The sequence below is a fragment of the Scophthalmus maximus genome, chromosome 1 (assembly GCF_022379125.1).
Source record: "Scophthalmus maximus strain ysfricsl-2021 chromosome 1, ASM2237912v1, whole genome shotgun sequence".
Classification (NCBI taxonomy): Eukaryota; Metazoa; Chordata; class Actinopteri; order Pleuronectiformes; family Scophthalmidae; genus Scophthalmus; species Scophthalmus maximus.
The window spans coordinates 2,821,554-2,837,544 of NC_061515.1; the positions used below are offsets into that span (position 1 = coordinate 2,821,554).

At 46.5% G+C, this 15,991-nt stretch overlaps 1 protein-coding gene across 7 annotated transcripts in view; it reads right to left on the reverse strand.

Moving 5' to 3' along the window:
- zfpm2a (zinc finger protein, FOG family member 2a) overlaps nt 1-15,991 on the reverse strand; it is a 146,356-nt gene that overhangs the window by 40,584 nt on the left and 89,781 nt on the right. For 6 of the 7 annotated variants that reach the window (XM_035605287.2, XM_035605464.2, XM_035605876.2 and 3 more), the window contains one exon: nt 5,155-5,266. In XM_035605287.2, the coding sequence (XP_035461180.2) occupies nt 5,155-5,266 (112 nt within the window). The remainder of the gene's footprint in view (nt 1-5,154; nt 5,267-15,991) is intronic. The other variant, XM_035605372.2, reaches the window with a different exon arrangement.

Consider the following 15,991-nt stretch of genomic DNA (forward strand, 5'->3'; position numbering starts at 1 on the left):
GAGGCGCAACAAAAATATGTCTGTCGAAATGTGTATAGTTAGACTGGCTCTATTAAAAAGAGAAAGAAATAAGAAAGTACATCTGTCCAGACACTAGTTCATCTTATGCCTCAGAGGTCTTACAGCTGTGGAGCAGCGGAACGAGCAAATGAAGGCATAGAAAAAAAGAAAAAGAAAAAAGGATCTGATCGCGAGGACTTAGAGAATATGAAATAACACAAAGACACTGTCCGGGCTTATGTAAAACGGCCTAGTTACATTGGTCAACCGCTGCGTGAACAATGGGCCGAGTAGCTCCGGAGACTTACTGGACATGCTGTCTCTGAACGTGGTCCGGGGCCTAAGAGGCTTACGGTGCGAAAAGTTTAGGTGACCTCCGAATAATGCCGCATAATGTGAGCGTGTATCAACAACAATCCAGTCGAAAGGAAATTCACAACCAACAGTGAATTCATGTAACGAGCATTAAAAGGACATAATTCAGCCACAACGTTGGACTGGGTGACATTCTCCTTTAATAGTCCTGAACATGGGGACTGTACTTTATATTTCCAGAAGCAGGTGGTCACCATCGTCCTGCTGTAAATACTACATGTGTATTAATCTGCTGATGAAAAAACCGTCCATGTGCACAAATTGACCCATTTGCTAAAACCTACCGTCTTTTACAAGTTTATTATTTCGCCCCCGTTTTCAAAAAATGAAACAATGTTTTCATAAGCTGATTTTGAAAGATTCATGCTCCACTGTGAAAGAACGGGGCTTGAGGCTGAATGTCAGAGACAGAGTGAGGAAGTCAAGTATTGAGAAGTGAACTAACACATCTTTAAGTTTTCATATTTTCTTCTTCCGAAAGAAAATATGAAACAAAACCTGCCTTTACGCAGTTTTGACTGTAGTTTCTAAACGACCTTATTACAAGTGTCTCCTCTCGGGTTCGACCCAAAGCAGCATCTCCTGAAATAGGTGCACTGGATCGTCATGGTTACAATAATAAAAGCTAATGAATCCACCACTGTGTGGTTAAGGGCACAAAAAAAAAAAACCTTGCTAAGTTTAAGGAGAAGATCGTGACTTGTGTTTTAATAAATAAGTACTTCATTAATGTTAAAAAACCTCTGTCGTCATGGTTACAGTAATAAAGGTGGTGCGGTCACGGCTAAGAGAAAAACAACGTTGATCAGTTTCAGAACCAGAAACAAGCGGTGGCCTCCCGTGTTCAGTCGCTCCGTCCGCCCACGTCCGCCTCCTCGTCGCCACGCCGACCACGTCACCTGACTTCCTCCTTTTGCTCCCGTCGTAATTGCTACAACTGTCGGAAGGCGCCGCGCAATAAAACCTAACTGTGCGTCGTGATCAGCCGCCGGCACAGGCGACCTATAGTTTCTCTCCTTTGCCACCGTCTCCACTTCCAATCAGGCAAGTTTTCTGCTTTCTGAACTCGGTCTCCGTCGGTAACACATTCGACTACGAGTTGAGACGAGCAACCATCAGAACGGGGCTTCAGAGTTTCTCTCCTACTCTCCAGCTGTATTGTTTATCAATCTGTTGTTTATCTGCGGAGAAAATTCTCCACTGGTTTCTTTCTCTCCGTGTCCCTGTCTGTCATCCCTCCCTCCTCCCCCTCCTCCCCCTCCGCTCCCCTGCATTACTGTAACATATAATTACTCTGCAGACTTGCTGCCTGTTTCTATAACTTCAGCGCTTCAAAGAAAACTGTCGGAGTGTGGAGGAGAGCATTGTGGGAGTTCCAGGTGGATTTCTCGATAATGAGTTAGCGCAGTAGTAGACTTGAGAGTTTTAGTAATGGCTGGCTGCTGCGGCTCTTGCCGGGAGTTTAATGTAAAACAAACAGGGCCATGCTGACAGCCTGGGAAAAACAGATATTGCGCATTTTCCCCCCACTTCCACTTCAGGGCCCCTCGCTGCCACTCATTTTTTTTAAGGGAGAGAATTCAAAGAAAGAATTTATATTCGTGAAATAACTCCGTGAATCATAATTTGAGACATTTAAAAATGCCTCAGACGCTACTCGTGGTCTCTGACTTCTAATTATTCACCCTCCCCTGTCTCTTCTGTTCATCTGGATGAAAAAAGATAAAGACACGAAAACAGAATGCAAGTCGTCAGGGGAACAGCGTTTTGCTGGCATTATTATTATTAGAGTTATAAGATCCAAATCTATACTTGACACTACAGTTTGCTTGTCGAGGTGCAGGATGTCCAGGGGCAGCCCGTGGGGGACCGGACTACACCACCCTGCTGCTTGTTACACACTGCCGCTGCATGTATAATACATAGCACACTGCTGGAGTAGTTTGCTGAATCCTCTCCTCTGTCCTTCTGCACCCCCCCCCCCCCCCCGACTTCCTGATTGAGAAGTTTCGGGGATAGGGGATGAGCAGTTGTACTGAAAAAATGTAATGCGGAAAAATCACAGGACAGAAACGAAACGACGGGCGAAGCTACAGCCACTCGAACCAATCACCAGTTCTTACTCAAAGATGCTCCCCCATAGATCCACGCTGGCAGGCGTCCAGAGTGAACCGCCACTATCTTCTCAGGCAGCCATAAAGAAAGCCGGGACCACTGAAACGTGAGCCAAAGCATGCTGCTCAGCTGAGCATACTGTGTATTGAGATATTCACCGTTTTCCATAAGTAACGCATCTCAGCGAGGCAACGAAGCAAACCGACAGGAGCGAACCAGTACAGGGGTGAAGATACAAACAATCTGGGCCTCGAGAAAGAAAGTTCCCGTCGGACCGAGGAGCCTGTCTGTCGTTTGTCAGTCAACGCCGGTGTTCGACGCGATAAACGCAGTTTCCACAACTGCTTCAAGACTGCGGCGGAAAAGAAAGGAGACCAAAACTCAATATTGAATTTGACAAAGAGTTGATATTTCCTGCACGCGGACGTTCAATTTCAATGTCACCTCCAGAGGCTGAACACACACACACACACACACACACACACACACACACACACACACACACACACACAGATTAGAATATTTAATAGAAGCCGATGAAGAAGAATGCGTGGTCTAAATCGAGTGTGGACGCGGGAGTCACACGGCATCAAACACTTCCCCCAGCCGAGTCCGAGTCCACCGTAAGAAAAAAATGAAATAAAACATCACCGCTAGGAGCAAATTGTGGAACAATTTTTGGTTCGAGAGCCGGGAAAATTGGAGACCCGACCAATTTATCCAAAGCTCTGTGGCAAAGTTGCGACAAAGCCGTCCGAGTCAAGTACGGGATTACACAGCATGAATATTATATTTCTACCTTGTGGTTCCACAGCGGCGTTTCAGATTCAAAAGTGCAAGACGGACAATTTTTTCTTATGAAATCAATATTTAATGAAACTAGCAATTCCTCTGAAAACTCATACATCACTTCCAAAAGTAAAAAAGTACAACTATAGGAAAAGCGCAGAGGAAGAACTGAACGAAGGGGCGTCTGGTGTATTTGAAGCTGTTGTTTTTCAGCTCAGCTGATGGTCTCGACTTACAGCTGCTATATGAGGAGACGAGATAAAGGTTTAAATTGATTCTTTGTATTCAGACTTCCCTCTGCTATCACGTCTCATCGGTTGGCAAGTGTGTTCACCAGGGGACATCTGGGGACGTTATTGTCTTTTAATTTAATAAGGTCAAAGTAGCAGGGACAAACAAAAAGCAACTGTCGGCGGCACATAGCGGAGGTGGCGATGATGATGATGCTGCTGCTGCACGCGATGATGATGATGATGCTGCACGCGATGCTATCTCAGCACATGTATGAAGAGCGGCGGGGGAGATTCTCCAGTGAGAAATCCTGTTATTGCCCCTCTTTTTTTTTTGTTTTGTTTCTTGCAGTCAGTCTCCGAGCAGAAAGATTAGAAGATCTTTTTTTTTTTTTTTTTTAAAGAAAGTGCATAATCTTCTTTAACAGCTTATCAAAACTTTAATGATTTGGTGATAAAGAGCACAAAGTTAAGTAGCCGGTTAAGAGGATAACTCCCCAGTGCAGTCTAGTGATTAGTAGATGAGAATTGGGAGACCGAAAATCCGGGGGTTGCAAATCCCACTCCTGCCACTTATTCACTTTGAGGCAGAGGGAGCTCCCGTTTCAGCTTTGGGGGTATTGTCACGGGGTAATCATTTTTGAAAAGTGATAAATGGAGCCTCCTTTCTTCGCTCACTCTTTTTGGAAATCCAAAACGCATCGTTATTTACGTATTTATTTTTCGCAGTGTCTCCCTGGTTAACACCCGTCAAGACCCAATTATTGGCTGTCTCGTGCTTTCATGGGGGGGGGGGGGGGTCTATACAGACGCCAGCGTCAGGGCTGTTTCCTCATTCAATGTGCAACAAACGGAGCTCTCCCCAGATCCAAGTTGGGCTGTTCTTAATGAGCGTTTCAGCAGATTGAGGAATTTATCTCTGTGTCAGTGGGTTGTTTCTGGGGTGGTTTTTTTTGGTGTGTGATACTTTTAGGGTCAATTTTGAATAAACATGGATTTTTTTATGACACACGTGTTGTGTTGATTTCCCCCTCACATATTTACATGAATCCATTTCCGCTGCGGCTGGTATGAATGTCTGATTCATTAAAGATACGCAGCTGAAGCCCCGGCGAATTAGCGCGAGGACAAATGAGGCAAAATGGCAAAAAACCCATCTCCACTCGTGCCTTGCCAGCTATCTGCTCCGAGATAGGGATTCACTTAATATAAAAAAAGAAAAGAAAAGAAAGAGGGGCATTAATTACCTTGTGAAATCTAAAGACCATTAACTCTGTGTGTCAAGTGATGTTTCTCAGTTCCTAATCAGAGTTATAGTGATATAAATTACTCTTTGGATGAGAAAAACAGATATGGTGCGTGAGCACGTGTGCGTCTCTTTGTGTCCTTGTGGCCGCGTGCTCGCAATTATTTGCGCGTGTTTGTGACTTTGAGAAGCAGAGAGAGAGAGAGAGAGAGAGAGAGAGAGAGAGAGAGAGAGAGAGAGAGAGAGAGAGAGAGAGAGGAGGAAAAAGTAGGAGACACACACAGAGAGACGGAGAGAGAGAGACAGGCAGCAGTGGAGTGGATGGAGAGTTGTCAGTGTCTTTGCAGCGGTGCTGCGGCGCGGCGGCGAGATAACAGGAGGCGGGCGCCGCGTGCTTACCTTTGCTGTACACCACACAGTTGTTTTTGTTGTCTTCCGCTCCCTGCCAAGTCACATCCAGCAGCCACCTGGGGCCGGCGCTCAGCACCACCGGGACCGTGCTCTTCGTCTTCTGGACAGGAACAGATAACACACACTAATCATTCGCTCATTTCGCTGATTACAGGAAACATTAATAACCACCGGGCTGTGCTCTTCACGCCGCGGCGAGTGGCCACAAACAGACAATTTCACAAACTGTAAAGCAGGAGACTTGAAGTCCGCCCAATCCCACTTTTTACATTTTTTTTCTTCACATTGCTGAGAAGTGTGTGTGTGTGTGTGTGTGTGTGTGTGTGTGTGTGTGTGTGTGTGTGTGTGTGTGTGTTCTGAAGCAGGAGTTAAAGTGGTGACAAATGGGTGCAAGAGGCTGCATTGTATAAAAAAAAGAAAGGGAGGAATTCTCACGCAGGATTGAAGCCCATGATTCAGCATCAGATCTTTAAGATTAACAAGAACATCTCAGGTGCCTGGGAATTATAGGACACGACAGGGGGAAGAAAAAAAAGGAAAAAGGGAAAAAGAAAGAGGCTGTTGACTCGGAGGGAGGAGGAAGCGAGCGTTCAGCGGTTGAACTTTGGGCACATTGTGCACCGCTATCGCCGTGATCTCACTATTTCCTGAAACAAGCGGGGGAAGAATTTAAAGAATCAGTATCCATTTCAAAGGGCGATTGAGGTTAGAGTTTTTTATAATGTGCCGGAAAATTATTCCGAATGTGTAAGGTCATTTTTCTTCTCGGTCAGAGGTTAAAAGTGGAGTTTTATTTCCCGGGGAGAGAAGAAAGAAAAAAGGGAAAGCCGTCGGACAGAGTGCAACAATCCGCCACGATAGATATTCACATGCGGCAGTGTCACCAGATGTACTCGCTCCATTTATCCTCGTGTGATTCCTTCTGTTTTATTTTGTTTTGGTGGGTCGGTGATATTATGTGAGGGTTTGTTTTCTTTCTCTCATGGCGGTGGGGAGTACAGCTGGGCACGGTAGCCTTTTACACAAAGGCAAAATGTCAGTGTTCCAAGGCCATTACTCCCGAACCCCGGGGCCCTCCTTCATTAGGATGTTACAGAAATAGTTTAGCTGGAAGAGAAAATGGGCTGGGGTGCAATCTTGACACTTCCATTCCTTTTTTCTCCCCTCCAATCCGAGGCAGGCAGCGACAGCGACACTGTCCATCTGCCTAATGCAACAGAGAGAAACACCGCCCCCCCCCCCCTGCGTTTCACTCATTTCTTCCCCCGCAAACGGCAACAACCTTCAAGGATAAATGCAAATGTCACTTGAGCATGTTAAAGGTCTGAATTGGCACAGATATGCACCAGAGATGAGCACTGTGCTCCGGCAGTGTGCCTGCCTGCATGCCCCCCCCCCCCCTCCACCTCCTCCTCCACCCGCCCATTTCTCTTTCCATGAACTCTATCTAGTCAGAGGCTGGAGGACATACAGATTTTTTTTTTTTGGAGAGAGAGAGAATTATTCACCAACAGCAAATACATCTCAGAGAGATGATAAGAATCTGTTCGGATTCTGTCTGCGGAATTAGGAAAACAAATACATTCGCTTAAAAAAAAATTAAAGGGGGGGGGGGGCAGATTCCTAAATAGTATATGTATAGCTCTCTGCACATTGGCAAACTACAGTGCCAAACTGATCAAACACAGACAGTAAATTGTGTCTATTGATATTCTTATTCCTTCTCCTGGCATCTTCTTATCCCGTCCTGGCAGCAGATGAGAGAGGACCTCTGTAATTTAAGCCATCCGCGATTTCACATTTCAAATTAGCCTCACAATAAAGTCCTCTATCTGGCTAACCTGAAAATCTCACACCGCTGTCAAAGGAGCGGAGCCGACCGGGGCCGATTGTTGCTAAGGCGACTATCTGAAATGGGAATCAGATTAACCCTTTCTCAGATCTGCAGACTGGAGCCATCTCCTATTCGCCGGCGAAAGGCCCCTCTGCCCCGTCCCTCCGAGACTCTGGGAATTCATGATATTCCAGCTGCTCTTAATGTCGCCAACAGGGGACGAAATAACCAGACATTGTTAGAAATTTGAAGAAATCGTTTGACTAACCACAATTATTCCTCCACTAATTGCTTTGATATAAACTTTAAAGAAAATCATGATGTTGGGCATTATGAATCATTTTTGATTTAATTGTCATTTATTACTTTTTCTTTACTTCCTTTTTCTTTTTTGGGGGGGGGGGGGGTTTGAAAACTGAGCAGCAACAAGCCGCGGCAGTCTCCCGGAGCACATTTACATAACGCATCTATAGTGACAATGGTGGCCAATGTTATCTGCGGTGCGCGCTGCATGTAGCAGCCGCCGCAGAGACAAAGACACGCAGGAGGAGAGCAACTGCACACGCGACATATTTAGGATTAAGAGGGTGCCGGCGTCACCGTGGGGGAGGAGCGTCTGCGACATGCAAATGAAAACATTTGCACAAGGCGGGGTCAGCTGGTCCGAGTGGCCGAGAGCGGGAGAAGATGCAGATTGACAGGCAGAACCTGGCGATTCCGCCTGCAGCGAGGGGGAGTATATGTATGTGATCAAATGGTTTTTAAAGAAACAAACTCACTTCTCTCCAACTGCACTAACCAGCACGCGAGCCGAGGGCACGCGACGCGCTGGGAGCTCTCTCCTGTCCAAAGCAGCTCTCTGAGTGGTAGTTCACGAAATATGCTGAGTCCTAATGGATAGATTAATATGTCGGACGCAAAAGAAAATAAATAAAAAAAATGCATTTGCATGAATAGAAGAAGTGCTGAATCTAGAAGAACTTTTCGAAAAATTGCAAAATATATTGTCTTATTCTTATTTTTCAGTCCAATGTATCATTGGTTTGTTGTATGTATCTATATATATAACATTTTTTACAGAGTTATAGTGTTTAATATCAGTTTACAGTCTATTATCCCTGTCAGAGCCTGTAAAAGCCCCTCTGGCCTTCCTCCCTGTGCAGTGTGTTACGGTTTATCCACCCACTGCCTTCACTCCAGTGGTTTCAATACTCTCTCCGTAATGTTTTCCTTCTTCTTTTTTTCCTCCCCTCCTTCTTCCCTGAGCTCTGTCACCAGTTCCCCGTGTAAGAGATACAGTGACCAAAACAGTGTAGTCAGCGAGGAAGTGATTACAAAACTGATGCTCCAAATTCGCCATAAAATGAAAATCAATATTTCCACAAGTTGCTGCAACATAAAAGATAACCTTCATTGATTTTTTCCCAGACTTAGGCCTCTGTGATAAAATCTAATATAAATTTTCAGCCAGACGGATTTGGATCAGAGCGGAGCAGCGGCTGAACGATAAGTTCCGTGCACATCTCTCCGACTTGGATCCCCCCCCCCCCCCCCACCTTTTCCCTCTTGCAAGGCAGGGCTGCGCTATTTATAATTGGCCCTGTGCGAGCAAAAGCTTTCTATCAGGAATCTGTTCTAATTTTTATTACTGAGAAGCTAAAGCCTGTTCCAGATAATTTGGAAATTTCAGGGGGAATTGTGATAGAGCTGATGGCACAGCCGGACCGACTCCAGAAAGGAGCTAACCTGTAATAGCCTCTGTGGCTGCGCTGATTAAATGTTGCCATAGATGAAAGACCTGCCGTCGCCGCAATAAATTAACCAATCACACAAATCCCAAGTCGCTACTAATCCCTCCTTGATACCATGATCCTCTGATCAGCTGAAGGAGGTGAAGAAGAAAGTGGCTTGTGACACTCAGCCGTCTCCCGACTCCCCGCTTCCCCGTGTAAACAGCGAGCTAATGATATCGCCGCTGACCATTTCACCGCCAGCGGCTACTCTTAACCCGCTCCGCGGTCAGGGCAGGTGAAATCGATACAAGAAACCTGGGCGAGAATGATTATTTTCCTCATCGCAACTCCTCTTCTTTTTTTTTTCCCTCCTCTCTCTTTCTTTCCTTTCTCTCCATCCCTCCGCCAAGGTCACCGACTGGCACTGTATCTTGTCTTGATCCCACAGCTGCGGGATTTAGACAACTGAGAGATCAGAACCGCTCCGTCTTGAATGGCTCCAGACATCCGCCGGCTCCGCATCCGCCGCCTGCGACGCCCACTCGGCGTGGAGTGGTGCCATTTTGAAACAACCCCCCCCCCAAAAAAACCCCCCCACAAACAGCAGTTGAAAATATTTCAGTCGATAATTGTATAAACGTCTTTTTCGAATCTTTGTCCGTTTCCCCCCTCTCCTCCTCGATAACTCATTTTCTTTCACTTGAAACATTGAGGAAATTCGTTTGACCTTGTGTTCACGTGCTGGCAACCCAATAACTTTAAAGTGCCCCGTTGCTTTTCAGACAAACACCGCCAGCGGTATTAATGTCACAATATGAAAAAAGCAAAAACAAGCTTATGTATTGGGTTATGTCGAGTTTATATGTTCTCCGTTTCCAACATGGGAGGGAGGATAAAGGATTTGCACCTGTTCTACCAGTCAGTTTACAGCAGGCAGCACACTCACACCTTGATAACGTCCGTTGCAATTAGTTGTTCACTGCGATGAAACAAATTGCATGTGGTCAACTGGAAATTTCATTAAGGGGAGATTTTCCTCCAGCTCTCGTTATCGCTCTTGCGTGTTAATATTTTCTTAGCCTCAAGGATGGCTGAGTTGCAAAGGGGGTCTCTTTTTTTCTGGGGGGGGGGGGGGGGGGGGGGGTGAAAATGGCCAAAGCCAAGCTTCGCAGTCGGCGTCCTCCCACCGCCATCCATCCACTGTCAGAGCCGTGTGTGTGTGTGTGTGCTTAGTTAGGAGCTGCATATTTTTTTTTCATTGTGCCCCTGGAATAAGACTCTGTCAACATCCCACATGAAGTGGGATATACCTCCGTTTCGCAGGTCTGCCTTTGTGTCACCCCCTCCTCTTCTAAATGGCCACGGTTACATCTGCCGAAATGAAAAGATACCTACATACTGCTTTCATTCCTCTTTCACCCCCTCCCCTCAATCCCTCCCTCCCTCCCTCCCAGGCTATAGCATCTGCCATTGGGAGACTAAATAACAGAAATATGCAGGAATTGCACACTAATTCCCTTCAGAGATAGATCTTGGCTGGTGCTCTGTCATAAATCAGAGAATTTTCGATATGAAATGAGGCAAGCTGCTCTAATCATTTCTGCATTTCAAATTGGATCACTGGCTCAATCGCTTGGCTTTTTAAACTGCTTGCCTAAGAGCAAATGTGAGGTGGGAGATAATTCAGCTGAAATCTCTTGCCTGCGCCGCGCGGCGGTTAGTTTACTGCTTGAGTGCAAGAGAATGCTTCTTCTTCTTTTTTCTTCTTCTTCCCTCAGCCCATCTTTCTCTTTTCAACTTTGTTAAATTGACTTTTCATTTTAAAATCGATTAAAATTGAGAGAGAGAGAGAGAGAGAGAGAGAGAGAGAGAGAGAGAGAGAGTCACTGCTGTTCCCCTGGAATCTTTAAAGGGACACCCATCACTGTGCGCATGTGCCTTTTATTTGGCTTGCTGCTATCATGGCGGCGCTGCGGAGGGAATAAATATTTTCTCATTTAAATCACCTTTTATCCTGCCGACTGGACTGTAAGCATCAAAGTTCATGCGCCGGCATTAGCCGCTGCTTATTCCCCCTCCGTTGAAAGGCTCACGGTGGCATCGGCCGATTACTGTACGTTCACTTGCTTTTCTCAGACCTTACTGATCCGTAATAAGGCGAGACGGAGCGGCGGCTGGATGTTTGATTAGGGAGCGATGCAAAAAATTAACGGTGGAATATTTTTCGTGCCACATTTTGGTAATACATTGCACGCTGCTTTCTAAATGTGGGAGGAGAGCGGCGTAGAATGGAGATTCATAGGAGGGGGGGGGTTGGGGGCTCAATCCATACTCCATTCTTCAAGACCTTCAGGCACACGGAGGTGCTCCAACTCTAAAGCCAAACAGTTTAGTGTAAGCTGTTACCTGCCCCGAAGACAAGCAGCCTCCTTTCTCCACCCCTGCCTTCCTCCCATTCCTTTCTTTTTCTTGCTTCCCTTTGATTTTTTTTCCCGACTTCCTTCCCTTCCTCTTTTCTATCCTGTCCTCTCCTGTCATTTACATCCCTTCTTTTATGTCCTTTCCATTTTTTATTTCCTATCTCTACCTCAGAACTTCAGCCCTTCCCCTTCCTCCCCTTCCTCCTCTCCTCCCCCCCCTTCCATCACTCCTTTCCTTTACATTTTTTACATGACCTGCACCGTTCTCTACTGATCCAGGAACAACTGTCACTCGAATCGTCTCCACTCTCCCGACCATCTCTAGCCCTTCAGCATCAAATTACAATGTCCTCAACTCTCTTTGTAATGTTGAATTCATTGTGTGTGTGTGTGTGTGTGTGTGTGTGTGTGTGTGTGTGTGTGTGTGTGCGACTAGAATCTGTACGTCCTGGGAGCCGTTTAAAGTTGTAAACAAGAGAAAGTTGAATCTGTAATGTGTGTGCGTGTGCGCTCCGGGACTTCATCATGTCTCGGAGGTAGAGAGTACGTCGACTCCTTGTGTTTGGCTTTGGTCGGAGGACAGAACGGTCCCGTCGCTTCGCTGCTCCCCATTTGAATTACCTCGGAAAAAAAATTTCCCATTTGAATTCAATTGGGACGGACTTGTTTGATCTTTTTTTTTTCTTTTTTTTTTGCATGTAAGTTGGGGGCCGCCTCCGCGAGCGGCGAAGGAACATAATAGGGGAACCAGGAGCCAGTGATGTTCACCTGTATGGATATTACCATGGCCCCTGGGGGTCACGGCGGCAGGTGGCGCATTCTCTGGACACAACCCATCTTTGTCTGTCGGGAATAAACATGCGGGGACGGACGGACGGACAGACGGGGGGGGGGGGGGGTTTCTTCAAAGAGGAAGAAGAGGGGAAGTCAGGAGTCAATCAGTCAATGGGGTCACAACAAATCCCTGCTCTCATAACCACACAGGGAGGACGAGGATCAGTCACAGGCGGTAAATACAGACAACAATAAAATAGTGGGCATGATGCTTGAATAAAGCCCCTGACTTTAGATAAACCTCCGTGCCCTCTTTGGGTATTGGATTTTAATATTCTTTTGAACTCCCCTCTCCTCTCTGGCAGAGTTATAAATTTCATAATGCACTGGAATGGCATCTACTGTACTGTATGCGTGTGATTTTGTATTTCTGGGGACCTCGGCGCAGTCAATCTCGGCTGCTGGTTTTAAAAAAAAAACAAAAAACTCAGCTCTGTCCAAACCAGTGTGTTCATAAACATTGTAGCAAGTACAATTCATTTTGAAATACAACACTCGAGGCAAAGGACAGGAAGAGAAACCGAACTTTGTTCTCACGATGAACAAACCCAAACAGGGGCACGAGTGATTTGCACGCCACCTGATCAACTAACATTCTCCTTGCAGTTTGATCTCCGAGTGCACTGCGGAGAAATGGGGGTCTCACTAAATCCGCCGTCGGAGGCCGACAATATTTACGCCCGAGTTAAGTAAATAAGATAAAGACGGTGAACTTGCCCCCCTCGCTAAATGCATTAGACGTGAACTCCCTTATCAGAGTCTCAGCACATGCACGGTTAAAAGATGGGTTTCCCCCGAGCCGGAGAGTGGTCTTTGTTACCCAATTAGTTTGCCAACGACCTCGCGGTATAATATTCCTGCTCTGACAGCTTCATACACACATCCGTCTAATGAGGCGCTGCTGGACCACCACGGAGAGCATGGACACTGTCCAGACCTTCATCTCCTCCAGCACCTATCAGCCTATTCTTATCTTCAATGCTAACCCCCCCCCCCCCCCGCCCCCTCTTTTGGTCAGAAGACTTAAAATTTTTCTGCTTGGTTGTTCATCCGTCCAGAATCATTTAAACGGGTTTTTTTGTCTCCGGGAGGCGACGAGCCAACTAGGCTGAGGATCAGAGGGCTAAGGCCAGGACGGGGGACGGCGAGGACTTATCAAGGTCTACCAGCAGGGGTTCGCCTCCCTGCAGGGAAGCCGTCCTCCTTTTCTCTGAAAGAGGTAAATGCATGCGGGCTCTGTGCTTCTCCACTTCTCCCTCGTCCAATAGATGTGTCACGATTCTCCAAAACACACAATTCAATTTGAGTTTAGGGTATCGGGTTATTTTTTGTGTCATCTGTTAACAGCAACAGATCTTTGTTTGTATTGGGTTTAGGCTGCACTGCGGCCATGTTCCCAAATATTAATAATCTATATATAATGTAACAATAACTTATTTCACCAGTCACAAAAACCGTCAACTACAAAGTCTGCCGTCTTGTGACTCCAACTGCAGCGTGTGCACGTTTCACATTCACACAAAAGCAGGTGGCATCGCCGCCACCGACGTCACTCACATGGGTACGCAGAATGTTTCCACACTGGCGACTTCAGGGAGGCAAGGAGGTTTTTGTTTTGCTTCTGTGCTGTTATCTCAGGCTCCGGCAGCGGCCACGATGTCTCAAAGGAAACCTAACTGCCACTTGTTAATTCTGTGTCGAGTTTGAAGGGGTTGCTTGCTTCATTTGGACACATACCGATCAAGTCGGTGGGGGAATCGATTCAATTCAATTCAATATATTTACGTTTTTTGAATTCAAATTGTGACACAACAACTCCCCGATGCGACCAAGATACTAAGAGAAGAGAACAACTGTCTTTTTTACAATGACAGCGCCTACATCACATACAGCACAAGCAAAGAATACACTTTGGCAACTGGAACATACTGGTCAACCATCTACTGTACATCTCCTAATCAAACCCCGCTCTGTGCTCACTTTGTGCAGGTGTAACCTGAGAGGACTTGGGGGCTTTGCGAATGGAAACAACGCTGGATTACCTGGAGCCACTTCTCCAGAAAAGTTGTTTCAACATATCACGAGTTGCGGCCACGACAGTGACAGATGGCAAAGCAGCTGGCATCACTCGACATAGTTTCACTTCTCTCCCTTTTTCGCTTCTTCTTCTTCTTCCTCCTCCGTCGTATGCCTCCTGCGCCTCTCCCCGCGATCGAGGTCTGCTGTGTATTGAAGTGTTGGATAATCACTCATTTGGGAAGACGCACCGCGAGCTGTGATACAGGGCGATGTGTGTGAAGCCAGCGACTCCTGAGCTTGACTATTGTTGCCTGTCAGACTGACGCTCTGTAAAGACTGAAACCTGGCTGTGCCTCGGTGTGCCGCACGCCAAAGGATCGTCTCCGCAAATCTGCAGAAATTAGAACTCAGCGAAAATAAACTCTTGAGATGAGCGTAGCGTGTGACACGCCATCCCAAATGGAACAGTTGTTCATGAATGTTAATGCTCATATCGAGCATGTTGGTGCGGTTTACACGGCACACAGGAACCGCGGGCACGCAGATACGCCGTCCCTCCAGCGGTGACAGTTTGCTACTCGGACTGTGTTGCTCCCTGACGGGTCGCCGGCTGACAGCAAGCACCCAGAGAGTTGAGGCAGTCGGGGACATTGACCTCACCAATTCACAAGACTCCACTGGTCCTGCTCTGCTAACGCTGAACGGTGACTGAACACACTGTTGGAGGAGGACAGCGGCATGTGTACACTATTGAGTTACAGTACAGCTTGTAGATGTAGTGGAATGACCACGTCTGCAGTGTCTATGTGGACTCAACCATGCTTAAATGTGAACTCTGCAGAATAATGTCGATCTCTTTTAGGTTTCTGTAAGTATGATATAACTGGGGAAAAGGCATTTTAGCAAATTCAAATTCCAAAGACAATGTTCTTTTACATTTTAATCGTTTGCTTTTTGCTTAAAATCTTGTGATAATCTAATAAATGTGTTTGAGTAAAAAAAGTGCAGCATCTCCCTCCTGACACGAAGAGAAGTATAAAGTAGCATAACAGCGCCTTTAATTTGATGCACGGCGGAGGGACTGAGAGGATATTGCAAAAAGGCACCGTCGGTGTTTAATTTGTCAGATAAAGGGAAAAAGATTAGATCCTTGCGATGATTTATGAGAGATTCGGTCTTAATTTTGAGAGAACACTGTCCCCCGTTATCTCCAACTGTGGTTTTATCACGTGTCATGTTATGACGAGACAATGGTACTGCGCCGTTGACGAGAAGGCAACACTTGTGCGATCGCGAGCCGCACGACGACTGCGCTGAACTCTATCGCCAGCGACCCCGAATCTTTGTATTTGTGTTTTGATCTAGTCACCGTATCCTTGGTCATATGTGTGTGTGTGTGTGTGTGTGTGTGTGTGTGAGGAAACCATGCAGCCATTACAGTGAGCACAAAGCAAATCAGTGGGTCCTGCTCTGCTTATCAGGGGGACCTGCCATATCAGTTTGGGTAGTTGTGTTGTGATGTAAGGACGGCGAAATGTCAGGTTCACTTGTAGATCAAGTCGACCATGCATTATCTCCCCAGCAGCAGAGCCTCGGCCGCGGCTGTAACCGCTCCGACTAGCTGACTGACTGAGTGCGTCACAGCTAATACGCGGAGCTGTGGGCGGCGATGAGTTCCAGCCATGCACAGAACTCTGAGAGTGCAGCCTTGGGGGGGGGGGGGAATAGAAAAATAGCGCCAAGAGACAATGGCTGTGTGTTTCCTTTTCTTCGCCACAGCATCACGCCCCTTCACCGTCCAACCCCGTGTCACATTGATCTGATGATTTTAGAATGCTGCTTCAATGGAATGAGCTTGGAATATTTCTGCCTCTTTAACGCAGGAACGTGCAGGCCGTCCATAACGCCATCGATAAATATATGGATGACATTGAGCGAGGGGGAGAGAAACAGGCCAGATAATTACCATTCTACCCATCTGAAGA